The sequence below is a fragment of the Cupressus sempervirens genome, chromosome 3 (genome assembly GCF_028749045.1).
Source record: "Cupressus sempervirens isolate cs-2001-9-10 chromosome 3, ASM2874904v1, whole genome shotgun sequence".
In the NCBI taxonomy this organism is placed as follows: Eukaryota; Viridiplantae; Streptophyta; class Pinopsida; order Cupressales; family Cupressaceae; genus Cupressus; species Cupressus sempervirens.
Window position 1 is genome coordinate 15,677,974 of NC_143120.1, and position 15,473 is coordinate 15,693,446.

A 15,473-nucleotide genomic window follows, 5' to 3' on the forward strand; every position below is an offset into this window, starting at 1 on the left:
AAATATAAAACCCTATCAGATTTATAAGAAGAAAATTATTAAAACTCGTCCAAAAAAACTTAGGGAAAAAATTATAAAAAGTCATCTAATAATTTTTTAAGAACACAAATTGGAAAACCTTCACACTGCAAAACGCTAGACTTCGCGTGGTAAAATACCCCAAAAAATGGCCAAACTTCATCAAGCATCAAAACAAGAAAACACTTGACACAGTAAACAGCACATGCAAGTAACATGGAACTCACAAAAACCACATGCAAACAACATGCAAGCCGTGAAATATACCAATGAATTTGCAAAGTCGATTTTGCATTAAAAATGATCAAAAAAATTCTGGAGTAAATTCCAAGAAGAGAATGACAGATTTTTCATTAAAAAATTCACCAGATCATAAAGAATCCCATAAATTCCAAGAAAGAGCAACAAATTTTTCATTATAAAATTCCCCAGATCTTAAAGAACCCCATTTATCTGCTATGATACCACGTTACAGTAAATGAAAGTTATATTAAATAAAGACAAAAGCTCTTTATATAGGTTACAAAGACAATGTTTCTAAAAGAAACAATCGTGAACTAAAGACAAATAGAAACTACAAAAGATGATAAGGATGATCATTAAAGAAACATTCATAATTCTAATAGTTTCCTTCAATATAGAAGATGTTGCACTGGGCTGAGCTGGAGATGTGAATATGATGAAATATGATCCTGATGGTTGGCTGATTAAGATGTATACCAGGGTGGAAACAGCTGTTTCTAAGCATTCTGCACATGCTTCTTCCCGCCACATTATCATTTCCTTTGACTCCTCTGACAGTGATAATGAGGTCAGTTCACCATATACACTTGTTCTTCCAATTTGTATTCAGATAAATATCGTCAAAAATGTATTGTCTAGAGGATGTGAGGCTAAAATCAAGAGAAAAATGCATCAGAAGAAGAGAAGAAGAATCTTTAGTTCAATACATTTTTATATAGAGACTATGAATTTGGCTTTGTATTGCTCGTTTATCATGTCATGTTAATCCTCATTTTACTCTTGCAAACTTGGAACTGTATACAGCAAAGATTCTGTCATGCTAGTTTTTTGGCGATCAGTCATAGCTTCCGAGTTTTACTGTCTGATTAACCACATTTTATTTTGGACCTTGATGTTTCCACAAAACCAGGCTATATTTCAATATTAAAAGAAAAATAAAGATACCCTTAGTATTTCTCAATGCATTGTGGATGTGAACTTCGGACTTATTTTGGACAATGCAATGAAATTTGACATATAAGACTTGATATATAAATATGCATTTTGATACATAGGTACACATTACTATCTTTTCAGCTTTCCTTGTGATTTTACTTTTATAACAATTTATACCAAGTTTAATAAGATACATATCTTTCAAGTTCTTAATATCACCTATTATGGAGGCTTACAGTTCCAATTGCATCTCACTTTCCAGTGAAACTTTTTGAAGCTCCAGGAACAACTCATCTCATTCCAATATACGTATGAAACTGTTTCATAATGTAAATATCATATATATATATATATATATTTTCACACACACACACACCTGTCAGAAAACTAATATAAATTTGCACCCACAAATCTGTGAAACTTGTGAAAATAAATCAATTTGCTCCAAACCCCTTTTTTTCACCAACAAACCTTCAATACTTGCATGAATTTAAATGACTCCACCTACAAATTGGATAGAGCACCAGCAAACCTCTCACTACCGATACTGATCTTCGTTGTAGGGCTTCCAAAATACAGAATTAGTCTAAAGGTGAATTCTAGATGTGCCAACATAGTCTGAAATCAAACATAGTAAAAATTGATACTTTCCAAAAATAGAATATTCCTCCACAAAGCACAGAGTACACCTCAAATGACAAAACTGGCCTAAAAACACATCAAGCATGTCCCAATCTCCCAAGCATAACACCATCAACTGAACTCCGTTTTGAAAAGGTTGACGCTCTTCAAGAAGTTGGAGCTTGTACAGATGTTTGAATGACCAAAAATAGGGACAATACAGTTGGTATCTTTAAAATAAATTTAAATTAAGGTCAACTCTTGAAGGCAATTGGTGTTTGTGCTTGTACGTGATGTTTCTATGATACATTTCAGGTCTGATTTATATCTGACTTCAGTAATTATTGTGTTTCCAGTAACTTAAGATGCTGTGATTGTAGCTGATTTTAGTCTTAATCAGTTTTGGGTAGTTCATATCAATAGTATGTGTGTGGTTTTAACTTTAGAGTGATATAAACATCTTTTAGATTTGATTTGTCGATGTTAATTGCAGCATTGTAATGTCCACATTCTTACACCATGTTTTGTGTGTCTTGACCAGTTATTGCAGTTTTCCATGGGCTTTCAGATGAGTCAGAGAGCTCCAAATTTCTTGAAGAGCTCAATTTGGTTATTTCTTGGAAGCCAATGGCGCTTTGGAACTCGGTATCCAAGTTTGCAGAAATGCTCTTTGAAGGGTTTTTGTCCTACTGAGTTGTTCACCACAATTCTTACAGTATTTTTAGTAAACCCATTTTGGCATACAACATCTCTTCAGCCTCAATTGCTTCTTGGCATGATCATCAATACTCAGCTCCTTGGCAGTGCTTCCCACGATGCAGTTGGGATTATTTTAATTATTAAAATAATAGTACAAGGTTGGTGTTATATCATTTACTTTAGTTTTTTATTTTTCATAAAAGATAGCATACATATCGCCTCAAGTGGCTGCCTAGAGGAAAAGGGTACTTTGACGCAAGTTGATTTTATATTCTAAAAGGTCATCTAAGGGAAAAGGAATTTGCTTTGATATTTTAAATTGCTCTTTTTTTTCCCTCCAACTCTATAAAAGGTGGATTGGTACTCATTTGAATTGTAAATTGCACACATAACAAGATGTTATCAAGTGAATGAGTAGTTCAAAGAGTTTTGATGGATGAAAACCCTAATCAAGGATCACTAGTTTCTGTGGTGAAAAATCCATCCTAGCTGGTAGAGTGATTTCGTAGAAGAGTCGCAATTTTTATTTGCATTTTGGGATTTAGAGGTTTCAAAAAAAGGATTTACATGGTGTTATGATTCTCAATTTCTCAGATTTATCGCAGCTGTTTGTGCAAAGTTCTCCATAACCTATCCATCACATTTGTGGATTTTGGAGGCATATATGCGCTGTTATGATTCTTAACTTATCAGATTTATTGCAGCTGGTCGTGTAAAATTCTCCCTAACCAATCTATCATATTTGTTGGATTTTGGAGGCCATGAAAGTCCACCATATCTGTTGTAGCAAAACTTTCAGACTTGAGACAAGATCAAAATGCATTAGCAGTTGATGCTTATCAAAATGCATTAGCAGTTGATGCTTGGCAATACCAATGACTTTAGTAAGATTGGGAATCTGAGTCCTTGATGTTGAACCAATGAGCAACCTTTGGAGGTATGTTGCTACCTAAGTTGGAAGTTTGTTGGGTGGCATCCTTCATTGTCCTTATCAATGTTATTCACTCATTATCAAACCAACAAATGGAACCAGATTTGTTTTGAGTTCAAAAACAGTGTGCTGGGAGTTGGCATGCTGTGTGCTATTGCAAACAGCAAGTTGTAACTCTTAAATTGCTGGTAAAGGTTTGACTTATGGCTTAATGATACTAGAGGTAGTCCAATGAATTTTCAACAGCTACACTTGATACCTTTTTAGATGACTTTGAGCTGGGTCAGAATTTTATGAAGAGACCAAACCTAGTGCAGATCATTCAAGTTGGTTGTGAGCTAGCCATAATAATTTCTAGGAGAAAACATTGAAATTTGGGGTATGAACCTCCATTTTGGAAATCAGCACGGTATTAGGATACCAAGAGACCCGTCTCCTACCCTCAGAGATGCATCTCACACACGGAGATGGAGATGTGACTCTGTTACTGAAGACATCAATGGAAATGTCTCAACCCAGAAGGTTCTTTTGGCCACCATCTCTCAGGGTCTCCAAAGTTTCCCGACCAAAAATTGATGTCTCTAGCCAAAAAGCTTAGGGCATAAAGTGTTATAAAAAACTTTGATTCTTATCCTCTATCATCACCCTTGCAAATTTATGATTACATATATGCTAGCAATGATAATGATAGCCAACATAGTCTTCTGATCAATCTGCTCAACTGCCTCTCTAGAACACTCCTCAATGATGTCTGATTATTCATTTTTCTTGGAGTGTCAAGATTTACAAGTCACTGCTATTTTAAAGAGGTCATCAAATGGTAATAAGAGATCTGTGCAACATCAATTCAATTGTTGGGAATAGTGGAAGCCACTCATTATCTCTAGCCTTTGCAAATATCTTATAGGGAGACATCCATGCAAACCTTCTCCATTCTAAAAAGAATGGATACAAAATTTCTTGTAACTAGGCAGTGCATATCCTTTGCCATGTATATTAGCATCAAAGTATCAATATTTATGAATTTCAATATGTAATGATAATCTAATATGAAATATGGGAGTGTGAGTTTTATAATATTTGACATTTGTGTATTTTAGTATTAAAGTTTCCCATTGTTCTTGTTTCTAGAGTTCTAGGCCATGATATTTTCTTTTATTTGATTAAATTAAATTTAAAATGGCATCTCCAAATACCCCCATCTCCCATTTTTGGAAATAAGCCGTAATGGTACCGGTATCAGTCTCTCAAGTCTCCAATTACGATCTCCTGGTAACTTTGGGTATTAGCATGCTGCAGTTTGGTTAGAGGTGAAAGATGGCATATTAGGGTAGCTTTAGTAATATTTCAACCTGCTACTGCTATTTTTACAACATGGAAAGAGTTGCTAACTTGCTGGAAGTGCCTTGGACCTAAGTTGAATCTATTTTCCTGCCGATTCCAAGGTGACAGTTCAAATTGGCACTCTCAGATATCCTATTTGAATGAATCACAAAATAAACAAAACTAACAAAATTACAAAACAAACTAATATCAATTGATAGCAATCATATTTCAAAATGATGTCCACATAGGAACTCATGAGTGCAGTCCTTGACTACATTTACGACAATAAATATACGGGCAAGCCGACATGATTGAGAACACCAACCATCGAAAACTGTAAAGTAACCAATGTGGAGGACTAAATTAAATTTCAACATATTTTATTCTTTGCTGAACTACAAAATTATGAATTTCATCTTTTATCTAAGACTCCGCTAGATTGTAGATTTTATTTAAACGCACAACCTAAAGTTACCCAAGGTTTCTACTATTTAAATGTAAAACCCAATAAGTCATGCAGATAAACATGTTTCATCCTTTTTCAGATTTATACATGAGTTTAATGACTTCTTCTAATTGGCCTAATCATCAAAGCCTCAAATAGCAGCAGCAGTCTCCAGTGCTGAGTTATCATATCATCCACAAATATATTCAAGGATTCTTACACAGATATCTTCCAGTGTGTTCCAAACTTCCACCCAACCCCTACATACAACATCCAAACAATTACTGGATTGCATCTGCTCTAACCCTCAAAGCGTTAAAAAAGGAAAATTATACTCAGTCACACGTATTCTGTTAGTGGCATCCATAGCAAACTATTCAATTATAAGACACAACAGGTAAACACCAGTACTGAAGACCCAAGAGGACTCAAACCAGGACCAACATACTCTAATATCTCACTTTAAAATCATCAATACGGCAGCATTGTAATTTTGCACACCCTGGGCATGGCTTCCCACTATCAACACCAACTTGCCAACATTTCCAGCAGACCATGCTTTTATTGCAATATAATCATCACTATTAACAAGGTGTCAACTAGGAAATGAAATCTTAAAGCATGGACCATGCCAACCATCAGAAAGGCAATCAGCTTACTTCTTAACAATGTGAAAGGGATTAAGAGAAGACAAATGGATATCATTCACTGTCTAATCAAGCAGGAAGGTGGTCTAAACACCCCAAGACATTGTCATCAAATTGTTCTGAAAAGGGCTGAGGCAATTGAACAAGAAGCAGAGAAAGAGTGAGAAGAGAGTTTACTGGAGAGGCACAACAAACCAAAAATCTTATGACTCACAGCAGAGTTTCAATCATTCAGCTGAAAGAATTTCAAGTTACCTTAGTTAACAGTCCCAACTAGTCACAGAAAGACAATCCAAGGTTGTGACACAAAAGATACTACTATGAGATGGACTGGTAATGCTGAAGGAAGATACTTTTTGCTTTGACACTCCCAACTGTATGTTACAACATTAAATCAGCTTTTAAATATGTACTTTTGACTAATAATTCCAATTCAGTTCACCTGTGATCTCTCTTTGGCTGGTATCTCTTTTATGTTTCTAACATTTTCCACAGTCCAAATGGGTGTTTGTAATTCTCCCAGCATTTTGATCTAAGTAAAGTGTAATTCCCTGCAATCTTATAATCTATCAATATAACTTCTTTACTTTTATAACAAATAAATACATCGTAATTTATTAGCTAGGGCTCCTTTTTTGTTGAAATTGATGCAAGAAAATCTAAAAAATTGAACAAATATTTTTAGTTTGTCCTAATTGAAAATTGAACAACAATTTCTTATTAGGGAGCAATGCATAAAGCTTTGACTTTTACATTCTCAAAAGTAAATTCAGCAAACGGTCATTATAAAAAAATAAGTAAATAACTTGTGTGTATCCTGCAATATGCATAATGGGCTCCCTGTTATAAGCTGAAAAAAAATAAGTGCTACAATAGTCAACTTTGACTTGGTAATAAAAAGCAAAAAAAGTCTATAGAAACTTGTGGCAAATGTCATGTCCCCTCCTTAGTTTGACAATCAAAGTCATGGGAGTTAGCCTATCATGGTAGTCTCATAGGCTAACAGCTTAGTTACCAGATTCACATATAAGACGCCAAATCCAGATTTGGGTCCGGATCCACGCATGGATCCATGAGGATTCGAGCGGGGTTTGCGATCTTGCCTGTGGATCCATCAAGATCCATGGCCCACGGATCCTAACAGATGGATCCACAGGCAAGATCGCGGACACTACCCGAGTCCTCAAGGATCCATCGCGATCTGCGCAAATGTGCGTCAAAGGAGGCATAAAAAAGTTTTAAAAGTGGGCCCAATAAAACAATTTAATTTTTTTTTGGTCCAAACCCTAAAAGCGATCCTCTAAGTCATTATGCAAGTTCATTTACACTTACATTTGCTCTCTATTTTGCTCTCTCATTTTTCTCTCACATAGTTGCTAGTTTGAAGTAAAGTGCTTGGATTCGAAGGAGATCAATTGTGGCGCTCCAAATACCTTGCAAGAAGTGTTTAAGATATGCATTTGAACCACATTCTTGAATTCTTTCATAGATTATTGATTTATTTATAGTTTTTCAAATTTTCAAGTTTTTGTGTAAGTGTGAAGCATGGATTTTTTTCTTTTCTTTCCTAGATTGCAAAAATTGAACAATCAGTAGCCAAGACTCACTAGGTGGGGCTGGCTCACCAAGCTTCAAAATTGATAAGGCGTCTCCTTTATGGAGACACACAACAAGAGTCACACAATGTCCTGGGGGTGGGGTATACCTATGGAAATGTAATTATTGCAATGTACAACATAGAAGCTCCTATTCCCGAGTGAAACTACATTTTTTGGGCCCTACGGATGAAGGAATTAACATGTGTCAAGGTAGTGATAAGAAGGGATTACCAGCTGCACAAATAGCAGCATTAGCAAAAGAGCAAGAAGATGTTGATACAGCAGTTGCGAAAGCAAAACATGGTGCTTTCAAAAGAACAAATACACCGACACCACCATCCAATCAAACAAGCACAAGAACACATCTTGTTTTTGCCTATGCCAACTACAAATGATGAAAATGAAGACCCATCTCCACTCACCCACAAGAGAGGCCCACTAGATAGGGCATTCCAAAATGAAAAGAGAGACATTGCTGATCACAAAATTGGACGTTGTTTAATTGCAAATGGTGTTTCCTTTAATTTTGTGAGATCACCTTATTTTAGGGAGATGGTGGAAGTGATAAATGAAGCAACCCGTGGTTGCAAACCGTCTAGTTAGAAGAAGTTGTGCACTACCATATTACATGATGAGAGGAAATCTATAGAGATGGAACTTCAACCAATAAGAGAATCTTGGGTTCAATCAAGTGTGTTTATTATTTCGGATGGGTGGAAAGATTGTAGAAATTGTCCATTGATCAATGTTATTGTTGTATGCCCTAAGGGGGCAATGTTCTTGAAGGCAGTTGATTGTGAAGGGCAAGTGAAAAATTCAAAATTTATTTCACACATTCTCATTGATACCATAGAGTCAATGGGTCCTGATAATGTTGTCCACGTGGTCACGAACAATGCAAAAGTTTCCAAGGCTGCAAGGATAATTGTAGAGTCTAGATATGATCATATCTTTTGGACACTATGCACCGTCCACTTTCTCAATTTGGTGATGAAAGCAATTGGCACTAAAATAGATTGGATGAAAAAGATATATGAGGAAGCTGAAAAGATTCAAATGTTTGTGACAAATCATCACACGTCACAAGCAATTTTTAGGAATTTCTCGGACTTGGAATTATTGAAGGTAAATTTGTATATTTAATATTCAATTATATATTATTAGATTCCATAAATTTTGTTGTTGTTTACATTAACATGTTTTAATTTTTAAATGTATTACTAACTTGAGTTTAACATGTTCTTAGGTTGTTGAAACCTACTTTGCCTCTCACACAATCATCTTGAGATAACTTGTGAAGGTAAAGGAAGCATTGAAACATATGGTCATTAGCCCCCAATAGGGCGTTTGGAAGAATTCCAATTCAGCAAGGGCCTTAAATGTGAGAAGAATGATACTAGATGAGGATTGGTGGGGTCTTGTGACTTATGTGTTGGAAGTCACCGATCCAATAATGGTCATGCTTCGCTTTGCAAACAGTAATGAGCCATGCCTTAGGGATATTTATTATTCCATGGACACTATGCTGGAAAAAAATAAAATAGTAAGTTCTACGCTCTTTTACAACAATTGTTTATTTGAGAGATATCTAGATTCTAAAGTTTAAATTAACATAGTCACTAATTATAATTATTATTCATATCTCATATCCTAGGTCATACAAAGGAGGGGGAATGATCTTGAGGACACCCTTTACAAGAAGGCGGAAACAATTGTTCATCATCGATGGAACAAGATGACCACACCTTTGCACCTCCTTGCATATGTTCTATCCCAAGGTACTGTAGTGCTTATCAAATGCTTGTTCTTATTTTATCCAATGTTTGTGCTATTGATATTTGTAATTTGATAGTGTTCAATTGTCTTTTGTTATCCCCGGGTACTATGGTGCAAATGTACTTCGCCTTCCAGGTAGAGTGCCACCATTTAGAGATGTGAAGGTTGCAAATGGATATAAGAGGGCACTAGCTAAAATATTCCAAGATCCAGAGATTGAGGCAATTGTGAGGAGTGAATTTGCTGCCTTCATTTTGGGTGAGAATTTCCACCCTATTGCCATTGCAGACCAAAGCAGGATGGATGTCATCAAATGGTGGTACCTTCATGGGCACGCCTTCATGTACCTCCAACCTCTTGCCATAAAGGTCCTATCCCAAGTAAGTTTGTAAAATTTATCACCTAAAGTTGATTTCTTAAGCTTAAGGTTAACATTCTCAATTCCTTGAATTTATTATTTATCTTCATTGTTGTATTGACAATTTTTAATTTATCTTTAGGTTGCCAACTCTTCTCCAGCTGAGCAGAATTGGACAACTTACTCGTTTATCCACTCAATCAAACGCAACCAATTGGCTCCAAAAAAAGCAAAAGACCTTGTGTTTATTCACAACAATTTGCACTTGTCATCACTGAAGGATCCAGTGTACAAGAAGGGGCCCGAAAAGCTTTGGGATGTAGCATTCGAGACTCCTAATTTAGATATGACCATCTGAGATCTTGCAACATCCACTTTGATTGATGTGGATGATGAGGAGGATTATGAGTTCACAATCCCCTCTACTAGTAGTGGTTTGGGTTCCTCTACTGATACAGATGAAGCATTTGCAGCTCATCAATACCCCTCTAATGCGGATTTTCTTGAAAATCCATTTGATGATTAAATCAAAAACTTAAATCTTGACTCTTGACTCTTTTATGAGTAAATCATGGTACAAACTTTAATTTTAATGATCTATATTTTGAATGTTACAAACTTTCACTTTTAGTAATTCAATGTGAATGTGTTGATTTTCTTTATAATCGTAAAAATAGATTAATTATCAGGTATACTAGATTCATAGATGCATACTAGAATCATAGATTCATACTATGAAATGATTTAGTTTTAGAATTATGTATATTCTCTTATTTATATATATATATGCACGAATCCTCCAAGAATCATAATTCAAATCCTGAATCCAAGGATCCTATTCACTTGCTCGAATCGAATTCCTATCACGAAACGGCAACTAAGTCTAGCAGTGTTGGACAGAGACTCACATAGGGGATTCGGTGGCCAAACATGGCATTTAACACAATTTTGGGCCAGTTCGGTGCAGTTCCTTGATTTTAGGAGGTTTCCCTAAAATTTAGGAGGATGTAGCAATTTCCAAATATGAGGTTTCTTGGGACTAGTTCCTAGTTTCAATTTTTAGAATGACAAGATGAGTTTCCTATTTTTTAGGGGCATCCCTAGATTTTAGGGAAGGGACTGCCAATTGAAACATTTTATCCGACATCAGTCACAGATAGGTGATATAGTCAGATTCATGATTGGTTGGTTATTTTGGGGTATTATAGACTATATGGGGAATATTTTAATATATTTAAATATTTCCTAAGTTAACGATTAAATAAATTAAAATAAAGCTATTTATATAGCCATTTTGGAGTAATAGGGGGATATTTGCTTCATTTGGTCAGGTATGCCTATGTGTTATAGCTCGTTGGAAAGCTCTTCAATTATTATACACAATTTACACTATTCGGAGACTTTCTAGCGCCTTGAGCTGTGAAATTTTAATAAAGTAATGTTTTTCCTTGTAGACACCTTTATTTGGGAAAATGTTATTTTATTATATTTTATAAAAAAGTGCAAGGTGTGAATTCCATTTAGGATTCAATTTGCACTTGGGAGGAGTTATAAGGAGATGAAGACCTAATTGTTGATTATCTTTTGGCATTTGAAACTTATGAATTGTGAAATTGCTCTGGAAGGGCAATTTTGTGGCTTGGGACAAAACCCTCAAGTCTGGACTGTTGGGACGCAAACCTCAGCAAGTCTTGGTGATTGAAGTTGTACTTCATTGCATTCCGATTGACAAAGGAAGTGGTCAATTTAACTTGGCATTATCATTTGAGTGGAGTAGGGCACTTTCAGCTGGGCGATCAGCTTTTGGTAACAGGCTTTAATTGGAACAGCTCACGTGGGGGTTGGAGAAAGTCTTTTCTTCACCACTGGATGCCATAGCTTTCCTTTGGCATTGGACTATTCATTGCAGCAAATTTTGTAGGGTTGAATTATTATCAAAGCATCTCCCTATAGCTGGTGTTGATCCCTGTTTAAGACAATATTGTATACTGGTGATGATCTCTTTGAAGTTAATATCTCAGGTTGCTGGTCGGTTCGGGTATGTACTATTTCAGAATTCAGTAATGATAAAATTTGCAGCACGTGTTTACATTTCTTAAGTGCTATTTATTTCCTATTTGTTATGCAATTATTTATTTCCAAAAAACTGAAAAAACTGAAAAAAAAAACAAGGAAAAGAAAAAAGAATTCAGAATTCAGCTAAAGATCATTCAGTGGTAACAAACGCTAATCAAAGATTCAGATTTTGAAACAAAAGGTAATTTCCACGGTCACCGGAATTGGGAATCTTTCAGCAAAGGTCATTGAGGCAAGTAAAATATCGACAGTTAACTGAAAATATTGCAGTATACAACTTACTGTCTTAAGCATAAGTGATTGCTAGAGAACTGGGAGAAGAGAAAAACATTAATGAACTTTTCCAGCTTATTTTTAGCTGGGAGATACGTATCACACATAATATATGTTAAAACAATTAATGGGAACAAGAGCGGGTGCAGAAAGGTCCAACAAATATGTTGGAATATACCCAGCATTTATAATATCTCACCTGGCCAAAAGCAAAAATTCAGTGTGTCCAGAACAAAAAGATATTGAACAGTGAGTGGCCCATTATCAAAATAATGGATCCCTTCAAAGTCCCAAGCAACTGATGGAATGTTATCATGCAGTTCATCAACTACTTTCTCAATGCCTGCATCCAAGAATCAACAGAAGCATGTCATTCATAAAACTCACTAAATACAAATTATATATTGGCATATAAAACTTTTTAATTATAAACAACCACAAAAACTGTCTCTAAAATTTTAATATAGCAGGGTAACAATATCTCAAGTATATTCAACATTCAGTTATAAATGGGATCTGAACAAGTAAACTGAAATGCCCCACTGACAAAGAGAACCAAGATGTGCAGTCATGCGGCTTGTAAAATGCACATCAAGCTACTGTAAAATATGAAATTAAATTCAAAAACCGTTTATTATTGTTAATTGTTAATTGTAACATTATAATCAGAAGTAAATAAACTAGTAACCAATGTCCACAAATGACCAGAGCAGATTGATGGGAAACATAAGTACATCCTATTGGCTATTACCAAAGAAAATTATAAAAAATAAAAGAGCCAAAAGATCTGAAAAGTAACACAGGAATGTACACATTAAAGGGTAAACAGAAAGCGGGCAAATGCAAACCATGAAATCCAAACAGAAGTTCAAAAAACTGTGGAAGAGACCCTTCATGTAAACAGGGAGCCCACAAGAATCAAATTTGGAGATCAAGTTTGGAAACCAGCTGTACAAGACATTTACAACAAAGTCAAAAGCAAAGAAATAGATGACATCATCATCCATCATTGTAAAAGGACTAGTGCAGGATCTGATAACTTTCATGGGGAAAATTCAAGAGGTAAGTAACCAAGATGGGCAGTTCTGGAAAGAATATGAGTTGAAGGTCAGTGGAACCCCCTAGGTAGAAAGAAAGCAAGTAGATCTAGATAGAACCATTAACATCCTTAAATAAAACTTTAACCATTTTGCAAAATGTCTCAAGAAACCAAATTCTTCTAGTATACAAATAATAAAGGACCATTCAAACCTATTACAAGCCTTCTCAAAATCCAGAAGCAACATTCTAATTGCATTTTTCAGCCCAATCTAAAGATTCCCAGCTGAAAATCATGTTCCCCAAAACATACCAGCCTCTGATAAATCCAGTTCAGATATCATTGTTAGTCACTATAAGAATCTGTGTGTCATCAACTATCCATTCTTGATATCACTCTGATCACCATCCTTAGGTAGGAGCTTGATAATTACCCTAATTATATTTTTATCCTAGATAACCTTCAGCAAGAGCTTCTTGTCAGAAACAGTTCATCAACTATCCATTTCTGATTAGTCTTATAAGACTCGACTAGCAATCAACCTCTAAGAATTTCCAATTTTGAAAGGTCAAAATTGCTGCAACAATTTTGAAATTATTTTCTCAAGATCACAAATCATATCTTTATAGATCTTTGGAAAAATCTTTTTGCAAATCTCCAGAGCATGAGCACAACAAATGGTGTTGTTCTCAGCAATGAGAATTTGCTTATTGTTAGTTGACAGATGTGTCTTTCTGAAACAACCTTAGAAATAACTCACAATGTCCAAGATGAAAGAAAATTAGAAACCAGGAGTTAGAGAGATGTCCAATCAAATTAGAAACCAACAGTTGATGAGATCTCCATTGATTGGATGACCTTCCTCTGAATTTTAGAAGTACAGCTCCCTCTTATGATGTAACAGTGGATTTTGGGATAAGCTATTAAGTCTTTGACCTTAAAGCAGAAAATACTTACTAATATCAGTGAAAGAACTGACACAAAGATCACTAAATAATCACACCCATAATTCACCATAACAAATGACATTGCCCTGGAATGGTTGCAATTGACATAAGAAAATAACAGTCACAAAGAAAGACAAATAAACATTCTAAAAGTCCCTTTTTCTTCCATGGACAAAATCACAGACTTCAAAGCCTCTGTTTCTATACTAAAATCATGTTCCCCTTCAAAGAATACACTAATATCATCCCTATACAATATTAAAACCAAAAAAAGACTCTTCCCCCGTGCATAGGCTTAAGAAGAAGAATCCCCCCTCCCCTTTACAATACACTAGTCCATATTTGTAGATTTCCCCAGTTTTACTTTTCAGTTCAACTTTCATAACAGAATAGCCTTCTTGGAAAAAAAAATGTTTCTTGTAATCGATCTTTGAAGTGGGAAATAAAATAATTTTCCTTGGCTGACTCTTTGATCAATATAAATTATCAAAAGGAATTATTGGTTTCAAAAATTATCATTGCTTGGTAGCTTTCAAATAGGACCTACTATTAACTAAACGTGACCGCTTTAAATCCTCCTTGCTCACTCCTGATTCCACTTAAATGAATGTGTTTTCCTAGCACAATATAAAACAATGTGTTTAATTGGCCTGCAACTATTCATTTGCCATCATAAAGGAGCTCAAAACTATGCAATCACAATTATTAACTCTTTTCTCAGCTTGTGGCTCCATTGTCAAGAGACTTAGTAGAAGTTGCCTTTTCGTTCACCCTACATAGTCTAACACTTCCTCCACATTTCAAATGCATGTCTACCACCATATATCATTCACATGCCCTAACTGTAGTTTCTCTTTTTTCATGTGCTCTACACAACTCTACATTTTGGGTGTGCTGGTGAATGTTTTGCCACTCTAAATTTTAGTGTTTCAAATGGCCCTATAAGCCCAAAGCATGACAAAATACTATCAATAAACAGAAGAAGACACAATTACGCTGAATCCATCTCTGAATTTTAGAGTTACAACTCCCTCATGTACAATATGCAATGAATGAAAAACTAGTACGCTTTTTACCAAAAAGCAAAGAAAGGAAGCAAACATGTACATGGAGAAATAAATAACCCATCCCTAAACCAGATAATGAATATAAATGAAACAAAGTTCATTTACGTAATACGGGCAAGAGAGATAAACCTTGAAATGCTCATGAATTTTATTCAAAGATAATGTAACACATAACTTCGATAATTATCTGAAAATAATTCATACAAAGCACCAAAACAGAGGCCTAGAGAGTGACATCACAAAAATTTGATATTGGATTCATATGAAAAACCCAAAAAGATCACTGTCTTTACATTGGCAGATAAAACCAAAATTATGCCTTTCTTCTCTTTCTCTCACCCCACCTCTTGTTGGACTAACCGCCAATGTTCCCCTTCGGAATTCGTGACATGGCTTAACCGCCTCCTGTGTTCTAGAAGTCTAGTGGTTGTATCGGGCATTAACAAGTCAATTTTTTGGTGCAATGACAACTC

The 15,473-nt window shown here is 35.3% G+C and overlaps 1 protein-coding gene across 2 annotated transcripts in view; it reads right to left on the reverse strand.

Annotated features, from left to right (window-relative positions):
* Nucleotides 1–15,473, reverse strand: part of LOC149564509 (uncharacterized) — a 72,283-nt gene that overhangs the window by 40,156 nt on the left and 16,654 nt on the right. For both annotated transcript variants that reach the window (XM_089818048.1, XM_089818049.1), the window contains exon 2: nucleotides 12,147–12,290. In XM_089818048.1, the coding sequence (XP_089674174.1) occupies nucleotides 12,147–12,290 (144 nt within the window). The remainder of the gene's footprint in view (nucleotides 1–12,146; nucleotides 12,291–15,473) is intronic.